This window comes from Prionailurus viverrinus, chromosome A1, assembly GCF_022837055.1.
Source record: "Prionailurus viverrinus isolate Anna chromosome A1, UM_Priviv_1.0, whole genome shotgun sequence".
Taxonomy (NCBI): Eukaryota; Metazoa; Chordata; class Mammalia; order Carnivora; family Felidae; genus Prionailurus; species Prionailurus viverrinus.
The window spans coordinates 46,564,748-46,579,138 of NC_062561.1; the positions used below are offsets into that span (position 1 = coordinate 46,564,748).

Below are 14,391 nucleotides of genomic sequence, written 5' to 3' on the forward strand. Positions count from 1 at the left end.
AGAGAATTCATAACTGGATGCTGAAAGTTACTTCCTATCTTCTAATTGCAATTATAAATCCTTTTCTTTTTAACATTCACTCCTACCCTAAATTATGAAGCAAACTATACATTTATTATGTGTCCAGTTTAATGAGTTCTGTCAAGATCTAGAACATTCCCATAACCCCAGAAAGATTTCTCATGCCCTTTTCCAGTCAATTCCTCTGATTCTCATAAACAACTACTTTCTGAATTCTATCACCATAGAGTAGATTTTCTGGTTCTAGAATTTCATAAAAATGAAATCATATAGTAAATTCTTTGTTTCTGGCTTCTTCACAACAAAATGGTCTTTGAGATTCATCCCTGATATTGCATGTGTCATTAATTTACTCTTTTCTACTGTTGAATATATTCAACTGCACAAATATCCCACAGTTTGTTACCCTCTCCCCTCCCCCAAATGGCAATAAGGTCATGTACTTAACTGCTTGAAACAACACTGTACTTGATGTGTCTTTCCAGGAGCTATTCAGATATATCTTGGAAAAAGCATTCTTAATCCTTTATGTATAATACTGTATACAATTCATTTATAGTCTGTATAAATGTATTAATAAGTTATACTACAGCTAACTGCATAAATGACTAGAGATACACTAAAAGGAGTCTAATCTTGATTTCTAACAATTCTAATAAAGAGAACACAAATTTGTCTAGACTTTAAAGGTCAATTCCTCATACATCTGGCTCTCACACATAAAAGTACATGGTATGTATTTGAAAAAGAACAGTATATATATATACATGGGTGTGTATATATATACATGGGTGTGTATATATATATACATGGGTGTGTATATATATATACATGGGTGTGTGTATATATATATATATATATACTGAACAAAATGTTTATATATAAACATTATATATTATCATTATATATTATCATTATATAATATAATATTATATTATGTATAATATATTAATATTATATAATGATAATATACATATTATCATTATATATTATAATATATAATAATTATATCATTATATATTATCCTTATATATATAAATATTATAATATATGTATATATTATGTTTGTTTGTTTGTTTATTTATTTATTTATTTATTTATTTATTTAGAGAGCTAATGGGAGAGGGGCAGAGAGGCAGACAGAATCCCAAGCAGGCTCCACACTGCCAGCGCAGAACCTGATGCAGGGCCCGAACTCATGAACCATGAGATGGTGACCTGAGCTGAAATCAAGAGTCAGATGCTTAACTGACTAAGCCACCCAGGCACCCCAAGAACACTCTATATTTTTCTTTGCTGGAACCAAAATTTTCTACACTAACCATTCTATTTTCTTCAAAAAGTCACTTTGACAATGTTAATTCATCAATACGTTTTAATATTTCTCATAATAATTATGTAAGTGATCATATATGCAGTGGCACATGTTTGGATGCACAGAGATAAAGTGCAATCTTGAAATAAATCATTCCCTCTAAAGTCATTTTGCAAGTCTGAGTTTCCTGTCATAATAGATTTCTTACTGGTGCTAATGGAAAGCATGAGAAACTGATTTTTTCCTGAGATATTTAACTCATAAAATAAACACTTAATGCATAAAATTTTGGCAACAATAATTATGCCATTAAAAACAATTATTTATTTTATTTCCCACATAAGTATAAAAATTATTTCATTAGTCAACATATTTAACTGTCAAAGCTTTCCTTGATATTCCTTTCATTCATGCATTATTCACTTATTCATTTATACATTCAAAATACTCTAAACATCATATACTAAACTAGGTAAAAAATAAACTGGATTTAAATCTAATGTAAAATACACCTAAAAGCATAATTGAAGGCTTAGAAAATGTAGGTGAAATTGTATTTAACTTAGCTTTAGCTTATTTTTACTTTAATTATAATTGTTTCTCTAAGAACAAAGGATACAAAGACAATACTTAATACTTTGATTTAAAGAAAATATTTTAATTTATGCAAATTTTTATTATTTAAAAGCTAAGTATTCAATTGAAACTTTCTGTAAATTGAGACACAACATATTCAGTCATTTCACTTAATGTATAATTTCAATCTTTGGAACATGATGTATTGTTCTTTGAAGAATTTCATTAAAGTAAAATCCACTGAGCAAGTAAGATTTGAATACATTGTTGCACAATAAATTAATTTATTTCAACAGCTTAATTCTTTTATCATATTTATATGCTTGCCTTTCCAGAGTATGCTATAAGATGGAGAATAATGGAGACAGTAAAGAATTGCTTAGGAGAGAATCTCATAATTATTACTGAAACAAAATAGATAATGAGTTTTATTCAGACATAATAAGAAAGAAGCAGTTCAATGTCTATAGGAAAACTATGTAAACTGGATTTATCATTTCATTTGTGTAATACCCTTTAACCTCCAAGATGGGCCTGAAGTAGGACAAAGAGGAAGAATATTTAATTTAATACTTCAACACGCTGCTTTATAGTCCTACATCATAACTCCACCAATCAATAAAACACAATCCTTTGCAATGTTCCATCTTTATAAAACCAGCCACAATAATAAATGAGAATTTAAGAGGAATACCCTCTCACACACAAAAAAAAGGTCATACTAATAAACTAATGGTAGCAGAATAACAATAAAGAAAAAAGCTGCATTTATTGTTTCTGGGTAGAGCAAGAAGTATTAGTCTCCAAGATAATTCAGAATCAAAGGTGGAATTCAAAATAGTGTATTCCAAAATTCTAAAACAAAAAGTATAAAATGCTCAGTATTACACATGGGGCAATTGAATATTTAAAAATTACATTACCACAGCTGCCTCCTGTCTATCACAAAATGCATTATATTTTATCAACTGAAAATATTTTCTTAATGTAAGTCTAAATAATCACAAGCCACTCACAATTCATTTCTCTAAAGGATTATTTCATTTAGCTTCATGTTGCTCCCTTTTTAATTATCTGGATTTTCATATGTTTATCAGTTAGAGATTCCATCACTGAATACGTTATAGAAGTGGAGAGAGGATAGTTCTAACATTAAATGTTATCACGATGTAACTTTTAACTTACAAAATTGAAGTTGACTAGCACTTTATAACCCAAACTCCTGAGATTTAAGACAACTCAGACGTATTCATTTATTCAAAGAACATTTACTGAACATGTAATATGTGCCAGTGTCCTAGGCTCTGGTCTTATATATACAACTAAGCAGAACTGATGAAAATCCTTTCCCTCATGGAGTGTGTATCTTAAGCGGTAAATGTTGTTAGTGGAGTCCAGAACCATATATGCACAGTGATGAAGTGTGACATCTAAATTTCCTTGCTCTGGAAAAATTATCAGACAAAATAAATAGTAGAAATAGGATTCTGGATTCAGGAAAAAATGTTTCAAAGTAGTTCTGGAAGACACAGTAAACAATGCTAATATACTTGCAGCTGGTCTCTACCTTCTGTCTGTCAGGCAGACACCATCAAAATTCCATGACTCCAAATTCTAAATTGAGGTTCCAAGGAATATTTACGTAGCTCTTTTTGTTTGTTTTTGTGATGATACACAAGAAATACTCAATGTTTCTAAATGTAAAACTGGTAGAACCCATGAGTGTAATCATAAACAACTTAGTTTTATACCACTGTCTTCTTCGAACTTATTCAGTGGTGGTAGGGGACTATATGTCTTCCCTCATCTGCATGAAAATTCAGGTAGCCTCATAATTTCAGATTACTATTTTTTAATATATAAAGTCCTACAGTTACTTCAAACAACCACATATAGTCTTGGCTCAGGGACTATAATCCATCCCTATGTAATAATAAATACTATCATCTTAATCAAAAGATAGGACTTCCTCTTTTCACACACTCAAGGAAGGGGGAACAGAGGGAGGAGAGAAAGAGAAAAAAGGTAAGTTTCTGACTTGACCGTCGCTGCCATTCATTAACTGGCATCATTCTCTCTGTGCATGACAAATGTTTAAACCCAATTTTTATCCAGTTAGGGCACTGTGTATGTTGTTAGAGGCCACCACCACACTGAGCTGGTCCTATGCAGTTCCGTAAGGGTGTCATTCATCTCTAGGTTCCTCAGTCCCCTAAATGTCCTACATAGTTAAGTATGGATGCTTGATTTAAGTTGAGTTTGCAGTGAGACTTCTTCATAGATGGTGTTGCATGCCTCCATCAGAAACACATAACGTCTGCTTGGCTGCATTTTATGATGCCAGCCCCCACTGATGATCATGGTCTAGACTCCACTTCATTAGCACTGGTAATTCAGTGACATTCCAACTATACCATTCCTTATTCATTTTTTTTTTGGCCAGAAGATTTAGATGAACAGAAAAGTTCCCCTAGTGAATTAATGATGATCCCTAGGAACAGTCTGTATGGGGAAAGTCAGGAAAATGCTTGATTTCACCCCTTTATCCTTTGCTTTTGTCCTTTAAAAGAATCAATTCCCTAGAATTCAAAGGTGAACCATGAATTTATTTTTTAGCATTATTACAAATGTATTGATTTAAACATATACGATTTGTTTAAATACATTGATGTAGGGTATATTTAGTGGTGGTTGTGTTTTAATACTTTTGTTGTAAGCATCTTCTTCAAATTTAATATCAACACCCAAATAAACATTAAGAGAATGTACTTAACTATTTCTCTAAGTCCAAGTAAAAATTATATGAAATCGTTTTTTGTGTGTGAAAAAATGTCTAAAAGTAATGCACACATCTAGTATTATTTATGATTGCCCCAAAATAAGCTATCCTGTACCTAAACAAACATGGGGGACATGACATTGCTCTAGGATTTTCATGTACTTTGAGAATCAGGTCACTCTGGTTCTAGTTTTTATAATATTTAAACATTTTAAACTTTCATGCACATAAAGTCCTATTTACTAATATAGTTATTTAAGGACCTGCTTTAAAGGAAATTATCAGGGATCAAAATTTTACTTGAATTTAAGTTTTTTCAATCTTTAATTCTTTAAATGAGAATGTCATAAAGTGTCTCTGCTTCTCTCTCTCTCTCTCTCTCTCTCTCTCTCTGCCTTTCTTTCACACACATATACACACACATATAGTCAAGAGGAGTCAATGGTCAGTGGAGAAAACTAACAAATCTAAATCATATTCCTTGTCCTCAGAAACCTCCGTAATGTAGCATGAGAGAAAGATGTTTATTCAAAGATGTAGAATAATTTGAATGTTGCCAAATTTCTCAATCTCAATTCTATACTATCCCTGAAAAAAATTAAATCTGAAAAAAAAAATGCATTTAAAAATTAGCTTTCTATACCAATGCACTGAAGAATTCCCCCAAAGTAAAATGCAGCACTTTTGTCAGGTGAAGAAGCCTGCACAAGAAAGAGAGAAAATTCTTACTATACAATTATGATTCTATTTCAAAAGCTTGACACGAATCTCTTATAAGATTCTAGAACTTATTTTTAAACAAATGATTGTGAATATTTGGGGAGAAAATAATGGGAGAAGACAATGTGAGTGTACAAAAACTTTGAAAGATGTTGTGAACACTAATGTAATCAGTATGGCGACCTGAATAAGTAAAGGGGTCATTAGCCCCATTGTACAGAAAAGCAAACAAAGAGATATTAAGTAACTTGTCTGAGGTCACATGACTAAGAAGTAGTAGAAATGGAATATAAACCCAAGAATTCTTCCACCATAATCTATGTTTTAAACCACTAAAATACACTGCTTTTCTTTTTTTCAATTTTTTTTCAACAAGAACCATTTTTTCTAAGTCCTTATGATATCATTGAGAATTTATTAAATAAAATGTGAGAAAAATATTGATTCATTCAGGGAGATTTGGGGTTACTTGATGAATGATACCTAAAGAGAATCAATTAGTAGAACATTTCAGCCTATTAGGAATTCTCTAATGACAAGAGGAATTGATCTCTTGATTTATACTGTTTATTTTCCTCAGTGATTTAAAGTAATACAAGTAATATATCCTTTTACAATTTGGAAATGATACAAGGATTGTATGAATAGTATGAGAGTTTAGAATGTTAATACTCAAAAGTATCTAAAGAATAGGCTTCAAGTTATGAAATGAATAACTCACAGAATAAAAGGCACAGCATAGGGAATACAGTCAATGATATTGTAATAGTGTTGTATGGTGACAGAGGGTAGCTACACTTATGGTGATTATAGCCTAATATATAGAGAAGTTGAATCACCATGTTGTACTGAAACTTGTATAACATTGTGTGTCAACTATGCTTAAATTAAAAAAGTTAAGTATCTAAAGAGCCTAAATCAGTGGGCTGGGAAATACACTTAATATGGATAAATGCAAATTCCTAGTAAAAGTAAAAAAATAAAGAATTGGCTTAGTACAATTTCATGTTTAAAAGGCATGAAATGTACTGAGTCACACACACACACTCACAACAGTTTTGTGAATTCTGACTACATTTATAAGCTGTTGTCCACAACTGAGGTTTAGGTTAGTTCCAGCATCTCTTCACTAGCCAGTTCACTTCTAGAGTATTGTATGGAAAGGACTGGGGTAAAGAGGGTGATTTTTCAAAAAAGGTCAACCAAGAAGCTTGATGAGGAATGGTCAAAAAAAGTTAGAATACTGTGTCTGGAGGAAAGAAACACTATAGTTACTACAGCAGAGGATTTATAAATTTAAATGGCTAGGACACAGAATTAGTAGACCTTTTATCTTCCAGGAGAACATAATAAACTTGAGGTAGAAGCTAATGAAGACCCTCTTCATTCTTGAGTTTGCTGAAAATAGAATAGGCTTTCCACAAAAACTGAGCTATATAAAAATGGGTAGGGAGGATGCAAAAATTATTTTGCCACGTAGGGAAAGCTGGATTATATAACGTCTGATGTCTCAAGTCTATGTCTCTTCATTCATAACATTCATAGAACATTAAACAGTAAAAATATATGATTCTCAATGATACATAACAGACTAATACAGAGCCCATAATAATTTAATATATACTTACAGGCAATTGGCTATTAGGAATTCAAATTAGAATTATTGTCTAAACAGTATATGCCCATTTCCTCCTCAAAGTTATCTTACTAAATTATTTCCAGTAGTCCAAACCAATCAGCCGGAGAAAGTCTAGATTTAATACTTTGGCAGACTCCATCATGAAGGCTTCTTTTAAAGCAAATAACAATGATACAGTGGTACTGTCTTCATCTCTGTAATTTTCTTTTCCTCATTTCCCTTAATTTCTTTTATTTTTCAATGCCAAAACCCATGGCCCCATCATGTTTGAGAGTTTAGTTTGAGCCGCCGCAATTATCCACAGCCTAAGATTCACACGGGTATGAGTTCATTGTAGTTCTAATGCAGGTACCAGCAATTTTTTATTTTTCTGTAAAGAGCCAGCTAGTCAATAGTTTATTCCACTCTGCTTTGTATGTGAAAGTAGCCATAGATGTTATATAGAGAGAGTGTAGCTAACTCCCAAAGCCATTTTGTTTATAGACACTAAAATTTGAATTTGATATAATTGTCATGGGTCGTGAATGACTGTCTTCCTGTGATATATTTCCTCACCCACTTTAAAGTATAAAACCATTCTTAACTCAGAGTCCATGCGAGAACTGGAAGAAGGGTGAATTTTACCCATGGACGACAGTTTTTGGACCCTGTTCCATTGCACATACTGGTGTGGTGTGTACATTCTCATAAATAGGTTTATGAGAAAGTCTTTGGAGCTCCTTTACCTCCTAGAAACAGGTAATGACAAAATGTTTTAAAAGTCTGTAACCCTGAGAGCATTGTTTTCACTTCCCTTCTGTCCTATAAATTCTTTTGCCATTCTCATGTAGGTTGTTTTCATTTTAATTCTTATCATTACTCTCAAAAAAATGGAAATGGTACACTCCAGCACACGGGAAACGCCTCAACCTTCTATTTTCCCTTCAAAAGCTATTTCCCTTGTTTTATCATTCCTTCAGATGGGGGAAATCTTCTTGGTATTTAACATTTTGCTTTTAATCGGCCTTCATAATTAGAATCTTTTCTGGCAAACAAAGTTGCAAGCACTATTCTAATTGCCCACTTGGGTCCCATACTATTTAATGTGACATAGGAGTCAAACATTTTCTTTAGGGAAAATCAAACTTCCCCCAAATTAAGTTTAACTAATATATATCATGGGAGTTTACTAAACATTTCTTGTGCTATGAAGTCTTCTATATATAAATTTAGGCAGGTTTTTTATTAACTTGTTTTCCCTAATATTTGGAATTCTATAAAGAACCTATTCCTTACCCTTATCCTCCGAGGCTGTACTCTCGAATTCTCTCAGGTCTAGTTTTTTTTTTTTTTTTACCAAAAATTGTTAGAATTATCTTATGCTTTTCTTGAAATATGGTTAGTCTCTATGATCTTTAACATCAAATTTAAAAATACATAGGTGGCCAGCCTGCAACGAAATGGGGCAATGGGCCCTTCCACACTTCCACGGTGGCCAATGGAGCGTCACTTTGATGTGTGCAGTTAAAACTACCAGCTTGTATTATTAGTGATAAATAATAATTTTTAAAACCATCAGCTTTTATTTTCTCTAATCATTCTTAATTAGAGCCATTGTTTCTTATTCAGCTATTATCACCATTTATATCACCACTGCTTTCAAAAGCCCAGAATTTCCTTTAACCTATCCATAGCCAAGTTTCTGAAAATATTTGCCCCGAGAGACTAGAAAATGGGCTATCACTATATTGTAGGAGGTGTTGGCACACAGTTCAAGACACAGGGCTTTGTCACTTTTTTTATTACCTTTTTGCATATTTCCTTCCTTTCTCCCTGTCTCCCTCCTCTCCATTCCTGACCTTAATTTAAGAAACCAAAGGAATGTTGCTGACTTTTCAATAATCTAGACTGTTTTCTAAAGGTGCCTTCCAGAGGAAACCCAACTGCTTCCTCCTACTTACCTAAATGTTGACAACCAAAGATTTAGTAAAGGAAGTTTCTCTACTTAAGTATTCTGATTAACATTGGATACAACATACACTATTTAAAAAATATGTGTGTATTTATTTAAAAGATAAAATAAATCAAGTTTTCTGATGTAATTAGAGTCTTCTGGATCCAGACATATGTAAGCTACCAGCTGATGTCCAAATTATCTACAGTTAATAACTAAGTCACCCATTATGATTTTAAACTGCTAAAATCTGTTCTTCTGCCATAGTTTTACTTTAACTACGATTCCATATCTTGTCTAAATGAGGAACTACAAAATTCCCAGTTTTGAGAGTGAAAATTATATAATTATTATTATGAGGATGATTCTCTATAGTAATAATTACTAACTTTTTTAAAAAATGAGAGTAATCACATCCTATAACTAATCCTTAGTACCTTTTCATTTTTTAAAAATAGCTATCGAGTACAATGATAGGAACACTTAGCCTTTTTTCTTCAGTCAAAATCTCCCTCTAGGTCACTTCAGTGAGTGAAGCAATGAGAATGTTGAATTCTCAGTAATAACTATTACCAAAAATGGTCATAAATGGAAATATGCAGTGACATCTTGATTAACAAATCCTTTGGTAACAAAGGAACCCTCTGAAAGTCACTCCGAATAAAGAGGAATTTTTAAAAGTTATCTTCTTGGTTCCTGGCTGACGACAATGTAGCATTCATTGGCATTTTCTCAGCTGAAGATTTTTAAGAAGTTGATCTTGGTTTTCTGTGATACATATATTTTTTTCCTGGTGAGGATACTTCAGAAAATGGTGAGGGACTAGTATACATCTTTGCTTATAGAGCCATTGTTATAAGAAAAATTGGTATTAGCATATTATTCAATGTATAATAGTAATGTATAAGTATGTATACAATGTATATATACATTGTATACTTATACAATGTATAAGTAGTAACATGGCCTTTTAAAAAAAATGTATGACATTACCTATCATTTTGGTATAACACGGAGCATTTTCACTGCCCTAAAAATTCTTTGTACTCTCCCTATTCATCCCTGCCCCACTCCTTGGCAACCACTGATCTTTTTAGTATCTCCATAGTTTTGCCTTTTCTAAAAGGTCATTCACTTGGAATCATACAGTGTGTAGCCTTTTCAGCCTGGCTTCTTTCACTTACCAGTATACATTTAAGTTTCCTCCATGTCTTTTCATGACTTGATAATTCATTTCTTTTTAGTTGTGAATAATATTCCATTATATGGTGTCAAGCGTTTAGTTAAGCTACTCCAATAGTATTGATGCCTAGGCATCCATTTTGTTTGGCCAACTGTCCTGGAGGGACCTTAACTGACAAAAGCCCCCTCTTGCAAGCACATGCCCTAGATAACAGCCACAGAATCACAAGTAAATGTAAGCATGTAAGCCCTTAATAGGCCTTCTTCAACAGCACTTGTGAATAAAGGTCTCCTCCTACATACGAGCCCGCTGGAGCTCACCAAAACTATGCTCTTCTGGTTTTAATTGCCCAATCTAGCCCTAGCCAGGGAACCTCGAAGCATTCTACTGTTGGGCCCTGACACAGGCATCTGTCCCAGATCCTGCCTTGTTCTCTCTGTACTCCACCTTGACCTCCCCATGTCGTCCTTCAAGGTATATACCCTGAGGTATTTCCACCAGAACTCGTGAGTAATAAGGTTTTCTATTTCAATTTTTCTTACGGTTTGTGTTGGACCATGGCTCACCATCAGTCATCCCTATGTTCCACTTAACAAATGTTAATTTAGCAAAGTCATAACATATGGATATACCACTCCTTCTTAATCCTTTCATCTACTGAAAACATCTTGGTTGCTTCCAAGTTTGGGCAATTATTAAAAAAAAACTGCTATAAATATCCATGTGCAAGTTTTTGTGTAGACATAACTCTTCTACTTGTTTGAGTAAATACCAAGGAGCTGGCAAAATACATAATCCTGTGGTAGAAGTATGTTTAGCTGTGTAAGAAACCATAAAACTGCCTCCCAAAATGGCTATAGCATTTTGTATACCTACCAGCAATGAATAAGAATTGTTAACAGGACTTTTTATGTAAGGCATGCTCCAGAGGCCTCCTTAACTCAACTGTATTATATTCAGAAGAAAGAGGTAATGATTATGTCATATAAGGATAAGCATTAGTATCTTTTACTTAATTTAAACATTAATAATGTATTCTGACAATTCATTTAAAGGAATTTTGTTTAAGTACATATTATAAAATAAATTAAAGGTATATGCATACACATTTAAGGGCATACACATACCCTCTCACACAAGGGGAAAAGAGAGAGAGAGAATTGTGCATATATACACACACATGTGATCTTTGTATAATAGTGTTGTCTTCACATATAGTGTATTTTTGAATTTATAAAAAGCATTCAATTTTATTATTTTGTTTAGTGTTTACACCTATACTGTATTACCTACTTTTTATGTTTAGAATAGAATCAGAAAGATTGAGTCACATGCTCAAGGCAACATGGCAGAACCATAATTTAACAACAAATCAGCAACTATTTCCTATACCTTAAAGCTCATAAACCCCCACACACATACATTGACATGCATGCATTCATGCACACAGTCATATATTTATTGAATTTGAAATATATCAATTAATTTCCTACATCCATCTCTCTCTTAATAGATAAAGACAAGGACCCCTGGATGGCTCAGTTGGTTAAGTGCCTCACTCTGATTTTGGCTCAGATCATGATCTCACAGACGTAAGATCAAGCCCTGCATCAGGCTCTGCCCATGGAGCCTGTTTGGGATTCTCTTTCCATTCCTCTTTCTCTCTGCACCCTCCCCTGCTTGTACTTTTTCTCTCTCAAATAAATAAATAAACTTAAAACAACAGATACAACACGGAACTTAAGATTGGCCTAATCTGTCTAATACTGTACCCCTGGCTCTACCTGGTTCTAACTACTGTAAGTGATTTTTCTCACATTTACTATCATCTGTTTCGAATTTAGAATTACTTGTGGAATAAAAAAAATAGACTTAGAGGTAGTGGCCTAAGACGATGTTTGGCATAAGCCAAAACAGTCACGTAAGAAAACAATTACCTTAATAACAGACGTCTCAACTCTGGAAGGGGGACTCTGAACGTGAGCTGCTGCCGCCATATTTGCAATGGTGCTGAGATGGTTCATCTGGCTCATTGCCATGGTGACAGACGCTGGAGGTAGGCTGACGGGAATTAGAGGGTGGGGCATCATCATAAAAGGAAGTTCCAGTCCTATAAAAAATGCACAGATATCATCATTGCTCTGTTCAAATAAAACTATGAAACGTAGTGTATCTCATTTATGAAAATGGTAAAGGGCATAAATCATTGGAAATTGAAGCGTTAAAAAACGTTCTAATAATGATTGCCAAAGGAAAGATATTTGTCCTCTTTATATGCAACAATACCCACTCACCACTCAGGGAAACTAGGTTTGAAGCTAACCAGTTCGGTGCCATGTTTTATCACGTCACCATGCTCCATGCGTTCAATACAAATGGTCAATTCGTTGCTGCATTATTCTTCTGATCATTCTAATTCTTGCTTAAAATATGAGGGTTTTATTTAACATATCACAATCAGTTATCTAAATGTAGTATCTCTTCGTTATGGCCTACATTTTACAATATAATGATTGGATATTTTTTTCTGGGCAACTGCCATCTTTAGTACCAAAAAATACCATTATAGAATTTGGCAGAAGGTGGCTCTGCTTGAGATGGTGGAGAGGTTGCCTAAGTGGAAGGCTATTAGTTCCAGGCATGTGGGGATGGTAACAGAAGCCTGAGATCTCTGTGATGGGCAAGAGGACAGTGTTTGCTTATCCCAAGAACCATCACAGCTACTTGTGGGGAATGCACATAAGCAATTTGGATGCAATATTATTCCAAATCTTCTAATAGTTTATTTGAAATGAGGTTTTAAAAAGTATATCACATTGCGAGTTGGCCAAGCGATTTCTTGGAAAATAACCTCAAGTAAGTAAATTTCCCCTAAACCATATTTTTTTTTGTTTTTCTTTTTCTTATATAGTTCCTCAATTAAAAAAAAAATTCTACAATATTTATCTCACTTTTTGAGTCTAATCTAGTTTGAATAACCAAATTAAGATAAAATGGTCTCTTTTATATACCTAGAGAATTAATTACTTCTTAGAAGTGAAGCCCACTGGTAGTTGTAGTTATTCTTGTATTAAATGATATTCTAGCCACCATTCAGAGTTAAAGTTCCTCACTTAATTCCACCACAAATCCTAAACATGGAATTATTAAATGCCCAACTCATTTAGACACAGCACAAAGAGCCTAAAAGATCACTTTACAAAGGTTAATAATGTCAAAGCAATATATTAAATATGTGTGCCTCAATAAATATATCACCTTTATTCAACTACAAAGAAACAAAAGTTGATGATTATGGCAATATAGTGTCAAAGTAAAAACAGTACATTTGAGAGCTTTCATTTTAATAATGGGGCCATGTTTTGGATTTCAGTAGATTTTTAAACACCTTAATAGGATACACCTTAGAAGGTATTTATGAATAATTTCAATTTAGACATGTTCCCCAATTAAATTAACACTGACTTATTTACTGAATCTGTTGAATATACAAACAGCCCCCTTGAAGAAAATTTTTGTAATGTCCCTGTCAGCTTAATGAGTTTTCATTTCTTAAAAAAGGAAAAGAAATAATATTTTCATATAATATACTTAGAAACAGCAAAGTTGGTAAAACTCCAATTTAAATGCTTTAGCTCCATTAAAAGCTTCATTGTAAAATCTCTATGACATAGTTTTTAATGAAGAATACTTAGTTACTGCCATGATTTTTTTTCCATTTACTTCATGAAGACAGTTAAGGTTCAATATAAATTCAAACTCATTAGCTCAATACTGTCTGAATCTTAGAGTAAATTGTTCAGAAGTGGGTAATGAAAACTCAATTCAAATTCTTCAGCAATCAAACAAAGCAATTTTATTAAACAATGAAAAGAATCAATTAAAGTGGATATCTTTATTATCTTTATTATTTTACAAGAAACCATGACAGCTTTTGGCTAAAAAAAAGTTTATAGCTTCATCCAGAAATGACTCACATAAAAGAAATTTCTCCAGCTTGTTCCTACACTATGATATAAAAGTTCACTTCCATATTCACAAATGGATCTACTTTATTTCTCTACTCACACCCTTTTTGATGCTTATACCAAGGTCCTAATCAAACATGCAAAAACTGTAAGTATGTGAATTTTTCAAACGTATGGTGTCAAGAAAATATTTGATGGCGAAACATGATAAAAATTCGACTCCACAATGCCTTTATCGAGGTATATGCAAATTTTTT

General features: G+C 33.0%; 1 protein-coding gene across 1 annotated transcript in view; it reads right to left on the bottom strand.

The window, feature by feature from the left end:
• The window catches only part of DACH1 (dachshund family transcription factor 1), a 433,928-nt gene that overhangs the window by 122,815 nt on the left and 296,722 nt on the right, over positions 1-14,391 (bottom strand). The window contains exon 4 of the mRNA XM_047850847.1: positions 12,104-12,276. Within this exon, the coding sequence (XP_047706803.1) occupies positions 12,104-12,276 (173 nt within the window). The remainder of the gene's footprint in view (positions 1-12,103; positions 12,277-14,391) is intronic.